General features: G+C 40.2%; 1 protein-coding gene across 3 annotated transcripts; it reads right to left on the reverse strand.

Moving 5' to 3' along the window:
* Positions 1–768: 768 nt before the first annotated feature.
* On the reverse strand, positions 769–21,055 carry LOC139135232 (amidase-like). 3 transcript variants are annotated; one of them, XM_070702516.1, is made up of 13 exons: positions 20,918–21,055; positions 17,979–18,152; positions 17,186–17,296; positions 16,639–16,765; positions 16,340–16,512; positions 15,174–15,313; positions 7,984–8,184; positions 7,518–7,592; positions 6,471–6,633; positions 4,894–4,956; positions 4,206–4,306; positions 2,309–2,495; positions 769–1,705 (listed from the first exon to the last, which is right to left on the reverse strand). In XM_070702516.1, the coding sequence occupies exons 2-13, from the start codon at positions 18,115–18,117 to the stop codon at positions 1,503–1,505; spliced, it is 1,683 nt and encodes a 560-aa protein (XP_070558617.1). In that variant the 5' UTR covers positions 18,118–18,152; positions 20,918–21,055; the 3' UTR covers positions 769–1,502. The 3 variants fall into 3 exon arrangements, with proteins under 3 accessions (XP_070558617.1, XP_070558618.1, XP_070558619.1); XM_070702517.1 differs by having other exon boundaries at positions 20,901–21,051; XM_070702518.1 differs by lacking the exon at positions 20,918–21,055 and adding an exon at positions 18,323–18,597.
* Positions 21,056–21,254: the final 199 nt, after the last annotated feature.

Genomic DNA, 21,254 nt, shown 5'->3' on the forward strand with positions numbered 1-21,254 from the left:
ATAAACATACATACAGACATACAAATACATAAAAACAATTAAGAGACAAACAAACACATACAATTCATAGAATGTTGAATAAATAACAAACAAACATATATATACACACATCCATATATATATATATATATATATATATATAATGTAATGTATGTGTGTGTGAGTGTAAGAGACAACAGCATATTGAAAAAGATTGAAATGATTGACTGAACAGCTCATGAAACATATTAAACATGCGACGGATTCTTGTATTCAGGTCTTTTAAGATGTCACTATTGGCTGATAGTCAATATTATCATCGCAGTATCAGCAGTTACTTATATTTATCGTTGTTGTTCACATATGTTGTCGGCAGATTTTTGAGATTCTTTGAGAAGTCATTTTAGCTACAGTGTGTATGTAGTAGGTCACATAAAATTGATGTTCCATACTTTGTTGCCATGCCTGGCAATTAATAACAACTGTTATAGTACGCATTACCTTGCCCTATCATGTCAACATTCTGTTTAATCTGATCTATGGTTCTTGAGATACCTAAAAATTTATCAAAATCAATGATGATGAAAACTATAGGCTTCAATAATGAGCTGGTAACATATTCCTCCAAACACTGAACACTTATTCTTGTTACAAACCAGCACCTGGCTAAAAATTTATTGAAATCTATTGAATTCTTGAGATATGAAAGTAATAATAATATAGACAGCAGTGTAGCAGCACTTTCTGAGTTCATTCAGGGGAAATAAAAACACTTTTAAGATGTTCAAAAGTGTCTGAAATGGACTTTTATTTAAAAGGCAGAAGACAACACGGTACAACAGAGATAAACTCACATTTCATGTGTACAGTTTAAGGAATACATACACATAAACCTTAAATTTTAGTCTCACTTCTGAGAAAACTTGAATATATATAGAAATATATCTCTTATCGACCAATACCGGTAGATCTTTTGTATCATTTTGCTACACTCTGTCCTATTTCCTATCGTGCAAACAATAACACATTTACCTTGTCTTGTTATAAACCAATTGTTCAAATCACCAAATCCTATTTCTTCATTTGTGGCAAATTCAGAGCACCATTAGCTGACTCTTTTTGTATTTTTTGATAAGATGGTTTGAAATCAAATGCAATGTACGTGAAAATGCATAATGAAGTTTGATCACAGAACATCTTTCAAACTTTGGTAATGAATTCACAACTTACAATTTTGACAAATGAATAATTTTAGAGTTGCAATTCAAATACACGTGTAAGTGCCTGGATTTATTCAACCACATCCCTAGCAAGGATTGGAATAGTAACACTTTCAAAGCCGATATGGCGTAATAACGGATATCAAAAAAATCTCTCTGAAGATTGAATGATTTTTTTTGTAAGTAAAATGCAAAAAAGATACAGCTAATGGGGCTTTAGGAGGGCTTTTCACATTTCAAGAAAAAAAAATCAAGGCTTTGTGAGCTCAGTACTGTCTTTTTCATTCCTGTATTCCTGTATTATCAGGAACACTCAATTTTATCTCGCAATTTCTCATACGCATAGGCTACTTTGAGCAATGTAGACTCGTCAAATTTCCTTCCAACCATCATCATACCTACAGGTAGTCCATTAGAAAACCCAGTATTGATGGTAAGGGCAGGATGACCTGTTAAGTTGTAGGGACCAGTATTTGCACACATATTGAACATTTGGTGAAGTGTCTCTGTAAAGAGAAAAAAATACAGTATTGTAGCTTGTCTTTGCGTCTGAAAAATGGTGAGAAATAAACTGAACAACAGAACAGGAGAATGCAACCAATGGTGACACTTTGTCCTGAAAAAATCAACAGGGCGCTGACATATTATTTACTTGAGATTACAAAGGCCTGTGATATGTTGACTTTCAATGAATAGACGCATACACCAACTTCTCATGTCAATAATGATTTATAAAGTTGTCAAAAGGCACCTTCCTTTGTAAAGTTCTCAAGCAAACATGGTAATAAATCAATCACAACCATGTTGGTTGCGATAGGTATAGACATGTTAAATATACGCAGATATTTAGGGGAGAACCATTTGATTTCTGGGGGAGGGACTTGAGGATTTTTGGAAAAAAAATGCCGGCAGGTGAAAATGAAGGAGGAAAAATTGATCCAGTAATGTCTCAACGTCCAGTAATGATGAAAAATAGAAGAAAATTTGCTGCCACAGTGGCAGGAAAAAAGAAATTTCTGCCATGCCAATTTCTTCCACCCCCCAAATAAAATGCTTCTCCTCGTACTGAGTTAAACCCAATAAGAGTAATATTGTTTTACTTTATTTACCTGGAATTGTAATCCCTTCATTTGGTAATTTTAGAGCTTTGAATGGAATTGTAGGCATCACCAACACATCATAATCTTCAAACACCTTGTCAAATGCTTTGGTGATATCCATGCGGATGTTCTGTGCCTTTGCATAGAAATACCCACCATACTCTTGCTTGAGATAATCTCCAAAGAGCAAGAATGTCTGTACAAAAAGCGATGATAGTTCACATATAAGAACATGATATTGACACGTCTCTGTATGTATGGACAACTACTCTGTTATGTATACCTCAGGGACAGATATTTGGACTCTCAAACTTTCACAATGCTTTCATGGCCTAACACTTGTGGGGTTTCATTTTGAAGCTCATTGCATAAGTATAGCTTTCATCATCTCAGCATTGAGAAAATCAAAAATTTAATTTACCCTCCATACAGTTAACCCAGGGATGGCAGCCATTTTAAATTTCAAATATCTGTAGATGTCAAGAAAGTTGTTGCTCTCGTACCAAAATTTGCATGAGGACCTCTGATTTTGATTCTTGTTTTGTGAAGAGGATGGTTGAAAGTTTGTTGAGGAAAGTGTCAACATAAACTGAGATTTAATTTCAAGGCATATACTGCCTTAAAGGTATAGTGTCCCTGTTCCAATTTTGCCACAATTACCATGGAAAGAGAAAATCTAACCAATAACAGACTTTAAGTTGGTGGCCGCTTTTTTAAAAACAGCGCCCTCACATGGGCATTTTGAATACCAAGGAACGCCCCTTTGACCATATATGGGCATATTTAGATTACAGGTGACTGTATACCTTTAATCAGAGCTGTTAATTCAATGTGACGCATGAAGGTTTGATTAAACCTTGGTCATCAATATGACTAGCACAGTGTTACCCTCAGAAGACTCTTTGGTTATTCACCATTTGCAACATGCATGTCACAATAGCAGAATCACCTCATCAAAAATGCTCTTCAGACTTCCACAGAATCTTGTTTTCCTGTGGATTTCTATAGAAAATATGGCCCAAACTCTATAAACTTCTACAGATCTTCTATAAATAGTTACAGAATTTCTATACATTATAGAACTCTATGAAATTATATACAGCTTTTGAGTGCCAACATGTTAACACACAAAGTGCTTTTGCATACCGTAGAAACAAAGAAAGAGGCGTCTTAGTATAAAGTTGCAACTGTGATTGATCTGTGATCAAAGGATAGCTAACTCAAACCCTAGAAGGGCTGGAATGTTGAGGAATGTTCTGTCCTTCAGTGAGGCACTGTGTGTCCATAGCTTCCCCTCTTCCAGGAATATAATGGTGACTGTAGGTCAGACTTCACCCTAGACTTCACACTATCATACTATGCATGAATTTGCATACATAGTAGATTTAACAGATTACAAGTGCACTTGACTTTCCCCTTGGAAAAAAGACTGTTTCAAACTTATTGGGGTTACAACTGTACAACGATTCATAAATTTTGACAGGTGTCTTTCAGTATTTTTGTCAAAAGTATTGAGTACGGTATGTTGGTCTTCTTCCCAAAGTCATTATTTGCTCTTTTTTGACATGCCATGGATATGTGTGAATGTGTGGTATGCACTGTTATTATCAACAATCTCTGTCTAGAGATGAAATCGTTTGTCAGCAAGAGCAACTGAATACCTATCCCTTGGATTCGAAACATTGTTCTACGAGCACTTTTTCTTATGACTGGGTTACTACGACTGAAAGATCTGTCTCTAGAGGGCGCTCCCTATTGAGCGACGGATCTTTCAGTCTAATGACTGGGAAGTGACTGCCTGATACTGACAACAATATTGAAACACTGCACAAGTCTACAATTACCGGGGCTTTGAGGAAACTTTTGCACTGAAAATTTCAAAAGATACAAATCAAATAATAATTACTTTCACGATGTGAGACTCATCGTTTATTCTTGTCTTGTATCCTCTGTGTAAAGCATTCACTGCGCTGGATGGATAGAATCCTTTGTACTGGGAGCCGGTACCTACGGTAAATAAACGCAAAGGCCATCAGAGCATCAATTTTCAATATTGCATGTACATTATAAACACATAAGGTAATGTATCTAAATGTAGTCAAAAAACTTTGGTACCGTAAAATCTCTATCAATTTGACCAGAAAAAAATAATTACAATTTTAAATTGTTGAATTATTAGAAAATTAATTAAGCAAAATAATGTTAGTGGTTGAATTATAAGGGATTTCAACTTTATTGACAGTTTATCAGTGATATGCTTACCATCTTCGATGATTGAAACACATAAAGATGACTTTCCTGAAGTCTCGACTAAAATATTCTGTGCTGTACATTGTATTGTTCTGTGTATTTTATCAAAATAAAATGTTCAAAACAGCTTGTCATGATTGGTTGGTCGAATTATTAGAGATTGAGAAAGTCAAAATTTCCATTGGTGGTTGAACTGTTAAGGGTAATATAAAATTAATTTTTGAGATAAAAATAGCTTGGTCAAATTGATAGTGGTTGAATTAATAGGGTTATTATGGTATCTCAGGTTGCTATTTGTCTCGCACAGGCTTCATGTTTACATGAACAAGATTTCTACAACTTACCACATCCTTTTATCATCATATCAGCGCATCCTTCCCATCCAATTGCAGTGTACACATGATTGGCTGCATTGCATTAGAAAGAATAAAATATTAAAACTGCAGGAGGTAAACTATAGAACATACGTAGCATTCTCCGATTAATATTTACTTATACACACTCATTTGAAAAAATATCCAAAAAACTGCGTAATCAGATGGCAACTTATTCCCTGCAATAGAATCCAAAGAGACAACTGCAGTATCAATATATGCCTACAGTACAGATCAGGAATAGCTTTCTGACTGCGCTAGCCCGGTGCCAGCGCTGCGCTAGCGCACTCTAAGGCATGCGTTGACCCTGCGTTAGAGCCGCATTAGCGCCTAGCCAACTTGCATTTCATTGTAGTGCACGCAAACAAAAGGACGCGTTGACGGAGATTTCAAGGACAGGACAATGAACCCATTGACGCATTCTTCTATCATATTCAGCAGACTTGCAACAGTCATGCATGTTTTGCTCATGATACTTCGGCCAAATTCTTAATGTTACTCATGATTTGATACAAATACTGTACACATGCAAAGACTGTGACCGTGTATTGTATTTCCATCGACAAATTTTCATTTTCCTCAGTTGCCTATGGTTAAGTAAAAGGGGCATATTGAAAGAAGTTTGGTGATTTATCAACTGGTTTGTGAAAATAAAAAATGACATCACAGATCGTTGAGAAACGTGGTGTTGAAGATCAGATTTTTATAGAAGACCATGGCGATATTTCTTGTAAGTAAAGGTTAGTTAGTCGAACAAGCTGGTGAAAGCGAACAGTACGTACAATAACTTGCCGTGGCATTGATGAACGTACACAGCCATGCAAAATGCAACTTCTACTATGCATAGGAGAACAAATTTGCGAAAGGGTTTGTGTGCCGACGGGAGTAGTTGAACAGCATTTCCAAGAGAAGTGTGATCTCTCTCTCTCTCTCTCTAAGTCACTGCTCGATGTCGAGTGAGTCAGACATCGGAATGTCTCTCGTTTTTCATCCTCACAGAAATGGTTTGCCTGTCAAGGCCAAAATTTGCATGGTAACTATGGAAACCTGTGGTTGCGCATGGGAAACGCCTGCAGCCTACTGTATCTCTTTTGCGTTTCGGACAATTACCGTCTTCACAATTGAGTAATAATTTTCAGTACTTTTCTTCTAGGCCGTCCCCAATGAGTAAAAAAGCTGCCAATCAAAATTTTGATCAGTCGCATGAGTATGTATATTTCGTAACATTTGTCTGTCAACCAATACTAACAGTCCCGATCCTGTACTTTGCCTACTTCAAAAACAAAAGAGAAGACCAAAAATAGATTGTTTATATATATATATATATATATATATATATATATATAATATTATATATATATATATATATATATATATATATATATATATATATATATATATATACATGCACACTTATGTAAAATGTAAAACTTCACAAACAAATATTTGAGAAACATGTAAACAACAGTGTGTGTGTTGATGGTCTCTGCTGAACAACTATTCACATAGTCTTCATGGACTTGCTAAAGTTAACTATAAGAATTTACCAAGTCTATGTTCCGGCACAGAAATCTCTTCGACTTTGGCTTCGAGGACTATCATCTGAAATGCTGCCTTCTTCACCATTTTATCAACATCTTCTTCAGAGTTTGGCCAACCAAAGCCTTCCTTGACAATGCCTATTCTAATTCCTGGCAGTTTGGTTGCCAACTGAAAAACATCATAAATGTAGACTATAACAATATCCTAAATATGCAGGAAATGCAATTATACCCTGTCATTCCTTGGCATGTTACATGGTTTTAAGAATTATTCTCTGCTTTATAATTTCTATTATAGTGTCTATTTATAAAGCAGAGGATCTAACAAACATGTTCAAACTAATCATTGTGTAACATATACTTAGAGTTTTTCTTTGCATCAAAAAATACAGCCACTTTGCACCTCACTGAAAACACCACAATTAAAAAGCATACCTAAATGCAAGTATCAATTACTTGATAAGGTCAGAGTTCATTCAAAACATACAATGTAATTCTCCAGCATGCAAACTAATATACATTTCCACAGAATGTTACACGCAACCTTGGTAGTCCCACCTTGGTAGTCATACACTTCTGATACTACCTTGGATGTGAAAACTGGAAACATGTGCATTGTTTTAGAATTTTTTATTTTATTTTCTTAAGCTCATACTCCCTTGAAGACAAGTAAATATGGCCCTACCGAATCTTCAATCATGCCAGAAAGAGTCTTGCACCAAGGGTCTTGCACAACAGGATATAAACCATCTATAATACAAACTTTCACATACCGAGACACACTCTATGATACTTTGTGCATCTGTGATACAAGTGTGAAATCTTTCTCAAGTTCTCAAGGATACAAAAAGCTAAAGGACACCGACATATTTACAATTGATGTGACTGAGACAAGGCTACACTATATAGACTTTCTCTGGACTGCTGCAGTGAACCAAAGTCATACAGTTTGTATGACGTGATCACTTGTATTGGAATAGAATTAACATGGTTGGGTTGAAACATGATTTCAAACATTCTAGCTGTCAATCAATCGATAAATATGGAGCTTACTGTTTTTGTATATTCAGGTACTTCAAGGTTAACAGGTTGTCTTGGATCTAAACCATTGTCGTAGCCAGCAATTACCTGCAAGATGTGACAAAATGTGGACGACATAGAGTTATTACAGTAAGTGGTCTAACTGTAAAAGAGGCCTTTTTTTTATTTTACAACTTACATGTGCAGTACAGTGTGGGAATAATAAATGGCAATGCAGGGACCGTGGCTAGGTAGACACTGGAAAGGCTATAATGATTAAACTTCCAGTTGATTGAAAAAATCCAAGTGAAACCAGACAGTGTGAAATATTCACACAAGTTGTAACGTAACCGGTTGCACATGTTGGTTTTTTGTCTCTTTCCAGTGCTTCATATTACACACAAACGTTTTCTACGGCAGGGAAATGCACAGTTTTGAACAAGAAATGGTAATGACTGCCACTGTTCATTACAAAGGCATGAATGATGAGAACACTTACCTCTAATAATAATGCTGTATCAAATACAGTTTTTGCTATAGGTCCTGTATGATCATTGGTAAACTCAACGGGAAGAATTCCAGTGTATGGCACCAACCCAAACGTTGGCTTCAAACCGACCACTCCACACCATGCTGCAGGTAATCGTATAGAGCCACCTTGGTCACAACCAATGGCCATATTCACCTCACCACTGGCAACCTGTGGTTGTAGTACAGCATATGACTGTGCTTCCACGATGAAATCAAGCAAACTACTATACTGTAAAACCTGTCTAAACCGAACCCTGTCTAATCTGGAAACCTGTCTTTACTGAACACCCTTTCTTGTCCCTTCCACATAGAATCCCATGTTTAAGGAACCTCTATAAACCAGACAGTTTTCTCAGTCCCTTTGGAGTTCGGTTTAGACAGATTTCAATGTATATATATGGAATGCATTTACCGTAGCATTAAGGCGATACCGAAGGACTTAAATTGCTAAGCAACTGTTGCTAAGGGTAATTTCAAAAATCAATCAAAATACAAAGGTCTCATGGTTTTCTTTGTATAGTAAAGATTTACAGAACCATACGATTCCAAAAGACGCAGGTTTGTTGCGCGATTGGTCAGTGGTGTCACACATATACAAATTTTCAGAGCTCTCCTTAAAAACATTTCAGCTCCTACAAATTTGCACCAAATTTTCCAAAATTTCAGATTCTAACACAGGAGATCCCTGTTTAGAGCCCCTAGCATGGATTAGGTCATCTGTTCAAGTACAAACGATTTTTGAACAGGAAAAGATCTACTGTGTCATTTTGTGAAATCTTGAAGGGTTTAACGATGATGTCTCATAAATGGTCCAGAATTTTTAGAAACGCATGCTTATCTATATTCTCATGTTTGACTTCAATAATCCAACCAAAAGTCAGCTAAATTGGTTTACATTTGAGAGAAGTGAAAGATTTTGAAATTTTCAAAATACTAGGAGTCGAAAATCCATAGAAAACAACGGAACGGTAAGATTTTGCACGTGCAAAAGTGCGGGTTGGAACATTGCAACCAACGCCCGCTTTGAATCCTTTGGTATCGCCTTAATACTTTGATAGAATTTTAACACAATAAGGAACAATCTAGCACAAAATGCATTAATTGTACCCAATATGTGGCACACAAACTGCTATTTGTTGATGCATATTATTCTTTGGAAACACTTATTATTTGCATCTCACACTACAGAATGCAACACTCAACAAAAGTTGTTAAATGAAATAAGCATGACTTATTTTGGTTTGGTCTGCACATACTTCCATTACAATAATCATAATGGTTTATGATAACATTGCTAATAACATTTAACCCTTTTCCTGCCAAGTCGGTGAAAATCCGCTTGAAATTCGGTGTAGCTAGAATCTGAGCAGCCACGGCCGTTATCCTGCCAAGGCGGTGGAAATCGGGCTACTTTTTGGTACCCCCTTTCCTGCCTAGTCGACGGAACTACGTGTAGCAAACCCTTGCTCGCGCTAGGGGTCGTTCGAGGACAGGTTTTGGGCGAGGAACGGCGTTTGCTCTCGAAATGGGTTCACAGAGAGTCCAACGACAGGGAAAGGTGCGGAAGCTACCCAGCCAGTCCCCCACCCTGGTGGGGGACTGGTTTTTTTGGGGGGGACGAGTAGCGTACTTGGCAGGTTAGCACGTTGACGTATTCTAGCGGAGTTTGGGTTAACTTGGCTCTGAGGCACTACATAGATTGCGGCCGAAATTGACCGTCTCGGCAACGCTAATCTGTAAGGCAACCGCCTAAGACCGCCTCAGCTGGCGGTGCAATTTTTTGCCAATGGTGCGAGACGAAAATCACGGACTTGGTCCTGATTGACGGGAAGTGCGGACGGATTTGACGGACTCGGCTTTCTGTAAGGCAACCGCCTAAGACCGCCTCAGCTGGCGGTGCAATTTTTTGCCAATGGTGCGAGACGAAAATCACGGACTTGGTCCTGATTGACGGGAAGTGCGGACGGATTTGACGGACTCGGCTTGATTAGTCCCTGACATGGAACTGATCCGAACGGACTTGAGCGACATTTGTGAAGGGTAACCACCGCTTTTAACCGACTTGTTACCTTCTCGAAAAGACTACCCACTCAGATGTCGGACGTTGTCGGCTGCACTTGGCTCTAGACGTTCAAGCCGTGCAACGAAACACACCGCCTCAGCCTTGCCATTCAGGAACATGGCCTCAAAATTTGATACCATTGTTCACCGACTTGGCGGCTGCGGTTAGGTGCGTGAACCGTTGTTCACCGACTTGTTACGCCTATGTTGTCCCTGTGAAGTTCGGCTAACGGCCGAGTCTAACGGGAGTTGGCAGACCTGTGTTTGGTTTATACCGTAGTATGACCGACTCAGGTTAAGGTACCTGTCGGTATATTCCGAGTTTTACGCACTCGGGCGTCAATGACGGGTCGTCATCACCGCTGATGACGTAGACGTGCTGGCCACGTTATTTGAAGGAGCCATGTTTGCCCAATGGACGAGGCCGAGACAGCTGTTGACAATTTTGGCATCCTTCATCTTTGACCGCCTTAGTTGGGTAAGCCGCTCGGCAGGCGACGGTTATGACCTAAACAAGCCGCTGAAGCACTGTTCGTTGCCGTACAAGAACGAGACGGCCAGTCCATTACTGCTTAATGGGCGATCTGTCGGGTTGGCTTGTCACCGACTTGGATGACAATACGCCCTGCGCAGGCGTACTTAGAAGGGACATGAGGTTAAAGAGACGGGTTTCCCACCCGTACTAAACATGGGCTTGGGCCAACGTCCTTGGGTGGCAGGTGCGCATGCCACGTACCCAGCTGGACGGAATGTCAAGTTGAGATGCTAATGACATTGACTATGTTATGCTAAGTGCTCGAGGGATTTGCATCGTAAATGAGTATTATTAGCATATCAAATGGTGCGGACAGGCAATTTACATGACGGGTAGGAATGTCAGCGCCGGTTGGTGGACTGATTGCCGTAGGTCCATTATAATAACAGGTGGATGCATATATTAACACCTCTGCGTCCAATCATGTCCAGGGCTTTGTTTCCCTGTGGCTTTAAAAGGGAGGGACCTGCTAGTCTGTCGACACTGTTCCAGACATGAGCTTGACGGACCGCAAAAGTTTTCTGAAGGCGAGCAGACGACTGAAGCTCAAAGATGCAGAGTCTCCGGGCGGTAGTGGTAGCGATCGTTGTGATGTCCCTAGTAAACGTTCTAAGAAGTCGGGCAAGAAACGCTCCCGTAAGGCGAAGCCATCTCCGGCTGAAAAACCCAGTGGTAAGCGTAAACGTAAGACCGATCGTTCTGCCGATGAGGATGATGACGGGTCCCGGTTGCCAGTGGTTCTCACCCGGCTGCTCCGGGAGAGACTACTTCACCTGCAGAGACTACATCTGCTCTTGTGGGAGATACTTCACCTGCACAGACTACGTCTGCTGCTGCTAGTGAGACAGTGAGTAACGAGACGGCTGATGCCATTGGTTCTCCCCCGGCTGCTCCGGGAGAGACACCACCTGTTGCTACTATGAGCCCTCATCCTGCGTCAGGAGAGGTTCCTGTGCCCAGTGCGAAAGAGCTTGAGTCCTCGTCATCAGCAGAGGCTGCCCAGCCCGCTCCTGCCATAGTTTCGTGTGCTGCGATGTCCCCGCCGAAAAAGATAGTGCGGAGGGTTCGTTATCAGGATAGCCCACCTGATTTTGAGCCAGATATGATCCTTGATGCCGCTACGGGCGAGTTCAGGCCCAGACGCCCAGACGACGGTGATATCACCGCTGAGTCCGACTCGGAGGTTGACGAGGATGCGGCAGAGGACGATGACTTTTATGACAGGCAGTATGTAGGTGAGGCAAGCTCTGACGACGATGATGACGTTGCTGCTGTGTTGGCGGAGGACGACACCCCTCCTGTCTGGCGTATGTCGGAGACTACCGATGCTAATATATTTGAGGAGACCGATTTTGACCATGAGAGAGGACCGACTTTCACCTTGCCCAGCCACGCCCGTGAGCTCGATTACTTTTTTAAGTTTATTCCAGCTACACTGACATGATTGGCCAAGGACGAGACTATAAATACGCCAAATTCCACCAGCGACATATCGCTAGGAAAATAGATAAATACTGGCGTAACGCTGACTACCGAGAGGTGCAGGCGTTCATTGGCGTCTTAGTCTGTATGGGTATCGACCGTAAATCATCAGTGGAGGATTATTGGTCTAGCGATCCCTTTCTGAGAAACCAGGGTATTTCTACTGTGATTACCCGCAGTCGCTTTCAGCAGCTTATGCGATACTTTCATCTGGCAGACCCAGAGAACGATCCACGTCGTGATCCTGATGAGGCACGCCGCCGACGTCGGTGTCAGGAGGATCCCCTGTATAAAATCAATCCATGGATGGAGCCCATAGTTGACCGGTGCGTAAATAATTATAAGATGGGTAGAGAGATCTCCATCGACGAGGGCATGGTGCGATTTAAGGGCCGTTCTAAATTTAAGCAGAGATTACCGCATAAGCCTGATCGAGACGGTTTCAAGATATGGCAGCTGTGCGACTCCACCACTGCATACATCGCTAACTTTGCACCGTACCTAGGTGTGAAATATCGGGATCGGACTGATGGGAGACGGCAGGAGCGAGGTGTGGTGAAAAGAATTACGATGGAGCTGGTCCAGCCATTCTGTGGATATAATCACAGCCTATTCTGTGATAGCCTGTTTAGCACGGTCGTTACTGCTAGAGAGCTGATGGAGACCGGATCTACATGGTCGGGAGTTTTAACCGCCGTAATCGTCGCACCATGCCCCCTCAATTAATTCCGCCGGTAAGAGGAAGCGCCTTCCTCTGTCTGTTGGGGATATGAAAGCCACGACCAGAACGGACTCTCGTCTTAACATCACTGCTTATCAGGATAGTAACGCTCAGGTGCTGATCTTGAATACGGTCTATCCACCCTTGGAGTGCGTGCCAGTGGGGGAGGGAGACGAGCGGCGACAAGTGCCTCTGTCGCTGTATAATTATCGCCGGTACATGGGAGGCGTCGACCGAGCCAACCAGAAGCGCAAGTACTTTCACACTGGGCGCAAGAACCACAGATGGTGGACATATCTGGCATGTTACCTGATTGATGTTGCCCTGGTAAATGCATATATATGCTTCAAGCATGTACACCCTGATAGTAAGCTGACCCATAAGATGTTTCATCTGCGTGTCGGGAAACAACTCATTGGCGGTTATTGTGGGCGATCGCCAGCCCAGTGTGAGAGAGGGCGAGGCCACCGTTTCTCTTGCCTCGTACATCAATCCACAAAATCAGCCGATGCACGTTGTCAGCCGTTTGGAGGGGCGGCAGAAATGCTGTAAAGTATGCAGCAGAGAGGGTAAGACCACTGCGAGCGGACGACTGTCTGAGACGTCCAAAGGATGTAGTCTGTGCGGGGTTCATCTTCACGAGGGCGAGTGTTTTGCGGCTTTTCATCATCGCATGATGCTACGAGGTAAGAGGAGCATTGGCGTGCAGACCTCTACTCACACAGCCCCGACGACACCCATCAGCAAGAGAACCGACGTAAATAACGGACAGGGGACAGCTTCGCCTAACAGTGGCTTGACTGTATTCTTAACACGGACCATGATCACATTTTGAGCACGGTTGTGCCGTTTGTTTGTGCTTTACGATCCCGCTGATTGTAAATTGAAACACGGATTATTTTGTACAATCCCCGATTGTAATCTTTGTAACACGGACATGCACTCGGACGTCGAGACAGACTCTGAGATTTATTATTCGGCATAATGTAAATTATTCCCGAATAAAATACTATCTATGGATCGCATATTTTCGTTTGTTTTGTTTAGACGGATTATTTTGTACAATTCCCCCTATTATAATTTTTGAAACACGGATCTGCCACCCCGATTGTAATTTTTGAAACACGGACCATGCACTCGGACGTCGAGACAGACTCCGAGATTTATTGTTCGGCATAATGTAAATTATTCCCGAATAAAATACTATCTATGATCGCATATTTTCGTTTGTTTTGTTTTTACCCCCACTTTCGTTTTTGGCAGATCCGTAAGGACGCTATAGTAATGGATGAACGTGCGTTGTATCACGTGGGAGGGGCACAGCCCAACGGAGGCTGTGCTCGTGCGACGTAGACGTTGTACCAACCATCTGTCGTTGGGGTTAGTGCATAGAGCAGTTGCACTGTCCAGAGCTAAGGTGGTACAAAACTGCACCTTAGTAACAACTGCACAACTAACGTGTTAGGAAACGGTAACACTAACGAGCTAAGTGTTCACTGAACTGGCCAAACTACGTACACGCCTTCCTTCAATGGCGGAACTATGTCGTTGACACTACGTCAAAGCAGACTGCACTGTGCGACTCTTCCAAGTCGTTCAAAGTACGTGGCCAAGTGACACAACCCAGGGGAAACAGGACAGGTTTGAGGGTGCTGCCGCACCCATAGCACTAACCCCTGGGTCTTCTACTAACCCACGAGAGAGGTGACGTTTCCCCGGTGTGGCCGTGCGTGCCGGCGAACGAGCTTTACTTCCGCGAAAGTAAGCTAGAAAAGGGCATAAAAGTGCACGTCCCCCGGGGCAAACAACGCCCGTGACCTCGTCATTTTCTGGACACAACCTCATCAGCGGTTGCCCCTCTATACGGGCATGCAAAAATTTTTGAAGTCTAACACGTATATGGTCGGTAATCGTACCCCGAAAATGCGGTATTTTCCCGCCAAATGCCTGGCAGGAAAGCGTGCAGGAGAGCCTATCTTCTGTAGACACGGAAAAGGGGGCCGGTTTTGACCGACTTGGCAGGATAACGGACAGGGGCGCTCGGCAGGAAAAGGGTTAAAGAATACGGTTCTTTTGATATGATAATAAACCGTAGGATATCTCCCTAGGCTTCACAAATTACGGTGCATCCATACTTGGTGATAAGATAAGCAAGACAAGGGTAAATGTAGGGAGAAGCAAATGCTATAGAGCAATGTGAGCATCACTAATAAGACGCTATTTGGCTTGCCTAGATGAGCTGTTTCTATTATGAGTCAATTCATCTGCGGACTTTCACAAAATCTTGGGTCTATGACTTACCACATATCTTTCATGATATAAAGACATAAATAAGGATGCATATACAAAGAATACTTACCAAGACACCACTACCACTGCTTGATCCTCCGGCACTTAGCTCTCTATTGTGTGGATTTCTAATGGCTCCTTTGACGGAGGTGCAGCTATTTCCAGAGGAACACATATCTTCTGCGGCGGCTTTGCCAAGGATACGCCCACCTGTCAACAGTTGAAAGATATCACTGAAGGTCTACCATTCTGAATATGTTAGCGTTCATGAAATTCACCAACTTCACTGTCAACCCCTCGGCCGTAAATCTCCAAAGAGATGACCCTTTAACAATTATACCTCTTTTTCTACTCTTGTTGTCTTGCTTGCCTTGTATTCTGTATGGATTGGCATGATCAATTGTGAATAAGTTTTTGTCAAATTTTGTATTTTGAAATTTTTTTTTTAGATTTTAAATTGCCAAACAAGGATTTTTTCTAGCAGACATGTTCATAAATGTACACACATTACCGGTATGAATGAAGGAAAATTTATGAAAAAAATGCACGTAGTGAATTTCCTCATATCATCCAACAATATTGATAACTATTCTAGGTTTGTCCTTCAATACAACATCACATGCACATGTGACATTGACTGATGCAGACAGAAATTCAGACAAATTTTGTCTTTTAACACATCTGTGTTCGTCACAGCAACTCATCCTTTGCCGTATTATTTGCATTATTTGAATCATAACACTGGAGTAACAAAACGTCAATTTATTCAAGTAAGAATAATTTCCAAGTCTCATACAAATTTCAGAGAATATTTAGATTTGCACATTTATGATGGAACTGTGACATCACTACAAAAAAACCCTTCAACAGTTTTCCCGTCAGGTTCATCTGTTGCTATCACGGGGAGTTGGTAAAACCTGGTACAGCGTAACATGTCAAACTTTGTACCACATTTGAACAGACACTTGAGGACATAAACATTGTGATTTTTTACCGACTACACCTATTATTAATACAGTGTCTAATGCAATGGTGTGTGTGTGTGTGTGTGTCATATGGTCTCTTTGATTTTTACGCTACTTTAAAATGACGCGAAATGAAATGAGTTGGATATCGATTCTGTGACCTTTAGCTCAGTAATGATGTAGAAATTTCATCTAATATGCTTGTGAATAAGTGAAATTACAAAATTTTAAATATTCCTCTGTAACATCTCTCCTCACAAACTGAACTAACCTGCATCCAGTATCCTAGTAACGATGGTTGCATCAAATTCAGGTACGTATCCCTCTAAAACATAACTACCATTCATCATAGGAACACCAGCTACTGGGACATTGTCCTTGATGGCTAAGGTCTTGCCTGCTAATTTGCCCGTATCTGCACCCTTTATGTCACATCGCCAGTACCTGAAACGTAATATATCGATCTTGAGCTTGCAAAATCTGAAAGTACTTGAAAATCTGATGCTAACTTTCATACATAACAGTTACACAACAGGAAGGAAATGAGCATGATAAAATATCAACATTTACCAGGCATTGAGTTTGTTTTCTTCAGGTCTTGGTCTGTAACCAGGTGTTCTTGGATACTTGACTGGAAGTAGTGGTTCGGGTAGACTGTCCACGACATCAAAGGACTTGCATGAAAATGCCATAAATTCTGTTGGATAGTACACATTACACTACATTTTACTGATCATAAGTAACAAATTCCACAATTTATTCTGAAAGAAAAATGTTTAGGCATAAATAAAGTGTGGACTAACAGTAGTTGATTTGTATCTGATGAAAACAGTATGTGTACTCTCATACTCTCTAGTTATTCAAACATACGAGATACTACGAAATTGCTTACACTAACATATAAAGTGAAGTGTGCCATGATCCTAAAACAACAGAAATGTCATCTGGAATATGTGTTTATTCTTAAAATTTTGCTTTTCAAATACTAAAGACGGCAGGAAAACATATTTTTGCAAAGATAAATGTGTATAGAAGAATTTGATTTATTTTCTTCAATGCCATTACACTGATGAAATGCACAAAGATGAAATTCATGCCCAATTCTGAATCAGACAACCTCGATATTGTTGTAACTCTTCTGTGGTGGCTTCCATGTTAAATTTACTTGCTATTTTCATCAGCTGGTTGACGCTTGGTACACGCACAGCAGGGGCTTTGTATATCTTATCTGAAATGTGGATTAAGAAATATTATATTAAATCAACACGGTCAAGGTACATGGTGAGCTGATGTCTCGGATTACTGGACACCAGATCAAAACCACTGAACCTTAGTCTGGACAGACTGCTAGATGCTTTTCTCTATGGTCAGGAAATATCAGGTGTGTTTTATGACAAATTCTTCTACCTATTGAAGACTGACCAAAACGTACTCAAACCACTCCTCAAGGCAGTTATCTCTTTCTTTCACTGTGTCTTAATATAAAAACAATACCTCCTTGCATTGTCATATCCTCCTCAGCTTAATTTATCTCAGTATTTCTAATCTTGCCCAAACTTCAAAAAATGCCAAGTCAAATTTTGATAGTACCGCCGCTACATAGAGACTGGGACTCTATGTCCAAATAAATCTTTCCAAATACTCGGGTCTAGATCAATGATTCATTTACAGGACCTGAAGTCCGGCAGTACTATTAAGGTACCTTTGTGAAGCGAGTTCTGCATTTCCAGTTACACAGCTCATACTAGGGCTTTGAATCAAAAGGAGCAACTACAACCCTGCAGAGAGCCCATACTTTGCGATCTGAGCCTACAGAAAAGCAAATTTGTCACGGTGTTATGCACATGCAATGACATGACTTGGCAAAATGTAGGTCAATAAAAGTCTGCTGTGATGTTACTGGCACTTACCATGATCAGCTGTTGAGGCGTCACTTCGACCTCCACTGTCTGACGAACTGGTAGACATTCTTGTAACGATGACACTTGATCTCAGGATGCTAGTCACAACCAAGGGAACTTTACGAGTATTTTGCCAGAGATGTTGCATTTAACAACATGGAAGACAGTGCATATCTGAGATACCTGCAATAATAATAAAGATACTTACTGTTAATGTGTTAAGTGAACTAAAACTTATTTCGCCCTCAAACATCTTTCAAATCATTTGCAAATGCTTTGCAGTCCATTAATTGTAAACATGTTGTAAACAAATCAACAGGTACTGTAACTTAAGAACAGAGAGACAACTTCACCCTGTTGCCACTGTGCTTTGGGCTGAACCAATAGTTATCAATGGTGACTTGGGCCTGTTTACAGGGCATTCAGGTGAACAGATCAAAGAGCAAGGTCCAATATATAGACAGACAAAGAAGTAGTTTAATTTGAACCAACAACATGCTTGCATGTGTGAGCAGCCCCAGCAGTTTTCTCCCAATATCAACTAATTTCAGCATTTCTGTGTGTATATATCCTTATACACCCATTCATTTTCTGTAAATATATAAAGGGTTCATCTGTATGAAAATCAGAAATATAAATAATGCATTTTCGATGCGAAAAAAAAGCATAATTTTCTCAACTTAAAGAAGCTTGCAATTATAGAAGCTTTCAACCTATTATTGAAGTGTGTACGATTCTATTGTGAGTGAAAACAGAAAAGTATATATATAGTTACAAGTCTTTGCTTGAATGGTAATGTCATCAAATGGGCACCAGAGATAATCACCTATTAATATTTCTTTGTAGACAGATTACAAATTATTGTGACCTGAAATAACTGTTATGGATTGGAGTCATGTTTATGATTATCATATAAATCATATATCTAGATGCAGAATCATGGCAAAGCTGTGATCCTGTAAATAACACTAGGATACAATGGTTTATGCTGTGGGAAAATATGGCACCTTGTGTGATGGTCATGCTTAGGACAAAAAAAGTTGCATCTCATCAAAAAAAGATACCTTTTTAGGACATCACATTTTCAACATGTATTTGGATGATCTTCTGATTTTGTTTTGCTATTTGTGAAAAATGATATGTTTAGGACAAAAAAATAAATTGTGCTGTTCCGATAACACAGATTTCAAATATAGGATAGATACGTAGGCAGGGATATTTTTTTCAATCTGTATTTATTTTTAAATATGCAGTTTTTAGGGATCGGCCACAATTTTTCCAGAAAAACACATCATAGCATACAAAAGGAATAAAAACATAAAAGACGTCTTCGTTCAAGCAAATATCAAATGCAAGGTAACAAACATGTGATTTTACAGGTTATTCTTTCTTTCTTTTAATTTCGCAGTTAAGTAGCTTTAAAAAGTCTTGGGTCAGCAGGTAAAAAATGGGTCGGGTTATCGGAACTGAACAATTTTTTTGGCCTTAGCAAGGCTTAGACTTATTGACAAAAATGTGCTGGCCATATAATGAATTGGTGACACATTTACTGCAATGGCTGGGATTCATTAGTCTGGTCTTTTATAACTTTAAAAAGTAACTTTCTATGCAGAAAGTGTTTGATTTATGATCTCTGATAAGAGCAAATAAAATCTCTTATATTATCAAAGGATGTAGATCTTGTTTTATGCAACTTGTATGTGCTATGCATACTCTTACTTGATATTATTGGTCCTTCCCTTACACTGTAAGGGAGAGACCTACAATTTTTTGAATGCATTGTTAGTACATTGTATATTAATAGTAGAGGTGAAGAAACGATGAACCCAAAACCCTGTGTGCCGACAGATTCCCTTGACAATTAGATCTCATTTTACATTCGTATCCTAACTCTACAGTGTATGTTTCGCAAGTTTCAATGTAGGTCGATCCACAGTGTCACCCGTGAACCACACAAACCCTACAAAATACTAAAAGGAAGGGCAGAGGATGAACAGAAAACCTAATTAAGTGCCAAAAGATAGTAATTTCTGTACGTAATTTATAGGCAAAGAAGAACAATTTCTGTGCATTAGAATAGGATAAAGGACACTACTTTCACCCTATTTTGTTATGAAAATATTGTCCTTCAATATGCTCTTCATTTATAACATTGTCCTTCACCCAATTTTGCAGTCAGTGATAATAGTCTTTTGCCATATTCTGCACTGAGTTGTCTTTTGCCCACTTATATAGTGAAAATGCTGTCCACCACACCATTCTGCTGTGAAAATGACTGTCGTCAATCCTACTCTGTGGTGAAATTCTTGTCCCTTACCATATTCTCAACTAATAATATTGTCATTTGCCCTATTTTGAAGAGAAATATACTTTTGTTCACCCTATTGTGTTGTGAAATTGCTAGTCTTCAACCTGGCTATCTTGTATTGATAATTCTGTCCATCGATCACCCTATCCTTGCAACTCTGCACTCCCTTTCTTGCACCTGTAGGCCATTCCTCTACACATGTGTAATTACCTGCCAGTGTGCGACAAAAAAATCACAAATGTTTCCAGGAGTTCATTCTACCGGACAATCTCCTGATTGTTAAAGGTTGGCCACATGTATTGCTATTGCAAACTTTAATAGCCATGCAAGGCCAATGATGTCATTGTTAAGGTTATAATACTGATAATATGACTGATCGTGCCACCTTGTTCAGAGTTTGTGTATGCCGCAAAGATACTGTATCAATAATTATTAAATACTGTGTAAAAGGTTGAATCCTTGCATTTAGGTTAATGGAGCATGTAGGTAGCACACAGGTAGGTATAACATTAACACACGAAGCTTCAAGTTGATAAAGATAAAACTGACTGAAAAGAAACGTGTGTGCTAGCTTCCATCTGTGTGCTACCTCGGCTCAAGTTATTGCATTTGTAGAAAAGCACCCTGTGGCAAGGTCTACCGTTGGCTTCGTGGAAATCACTGCAGCGGCTGCCACATTCAATATATGTCTGTACAACCACTTCGCTGTTCTAGGAGGGGCAGTCGAAAGGTCTTCGTCGTATATGTGCATGCAATTCATGATATCTATTCTTACCCATGACTTGAGCGCCCTCAACGGGTGAACACAAACTTTGCATGTCTTTCGTTCAGAAAAAAACCTGGCCTGGACAACATCTGCAAGTAATGGTTGCAGACTATTCACGAATTATTGGAATTTTTTGTAGTTAACTGCAGGAAAATTCATTATTGCGAACAGTTTCAAAAAACATATTGAAAAGTCGAGGAGAACGTGGCAG

Source organism: Ptychodera flava, chromosome 6 (assembly GCF_041260155.1).
Source record: "Ptychodera flava strain L36383 chromosome 6, AS_Pfla_20210202, whole genome shotgun sequence".
NCBI classification, from domain to species: Eukaryota; Metazoa; Hemichordata; class Enteropneusta; family Ptychoderidae; genus Ptychodera; species Ptychodera flava.

What these genes read in the sequence shown, in the direction of transcription:
- LOC139135232 (XM_070702516.1), bottom strand. Translation starts at nt 18,117, where the DNA reads ATGCAACATCTCTGGCAAAATACTCGTAAAGTTCCCTTGGTTGTGACT. An exon ending in CGCCTCAACAGCTGATCATG is followed by an intron (nt 17,297 to 17,978) that starts GTAAGTGCCAGT and finishes TCCACATTTCAG; the next exon opens with ATAAGATATACAAAGCCCCT. An exon ending in TGAAGGGATTACAATTCCAG is followed by an intron (nt 1,706 to 2,308) that starts GTAAATAAAGTA and finishes TTCTCTTTACAG; the next exon opens with AGACACTTCACCAAATGTTC.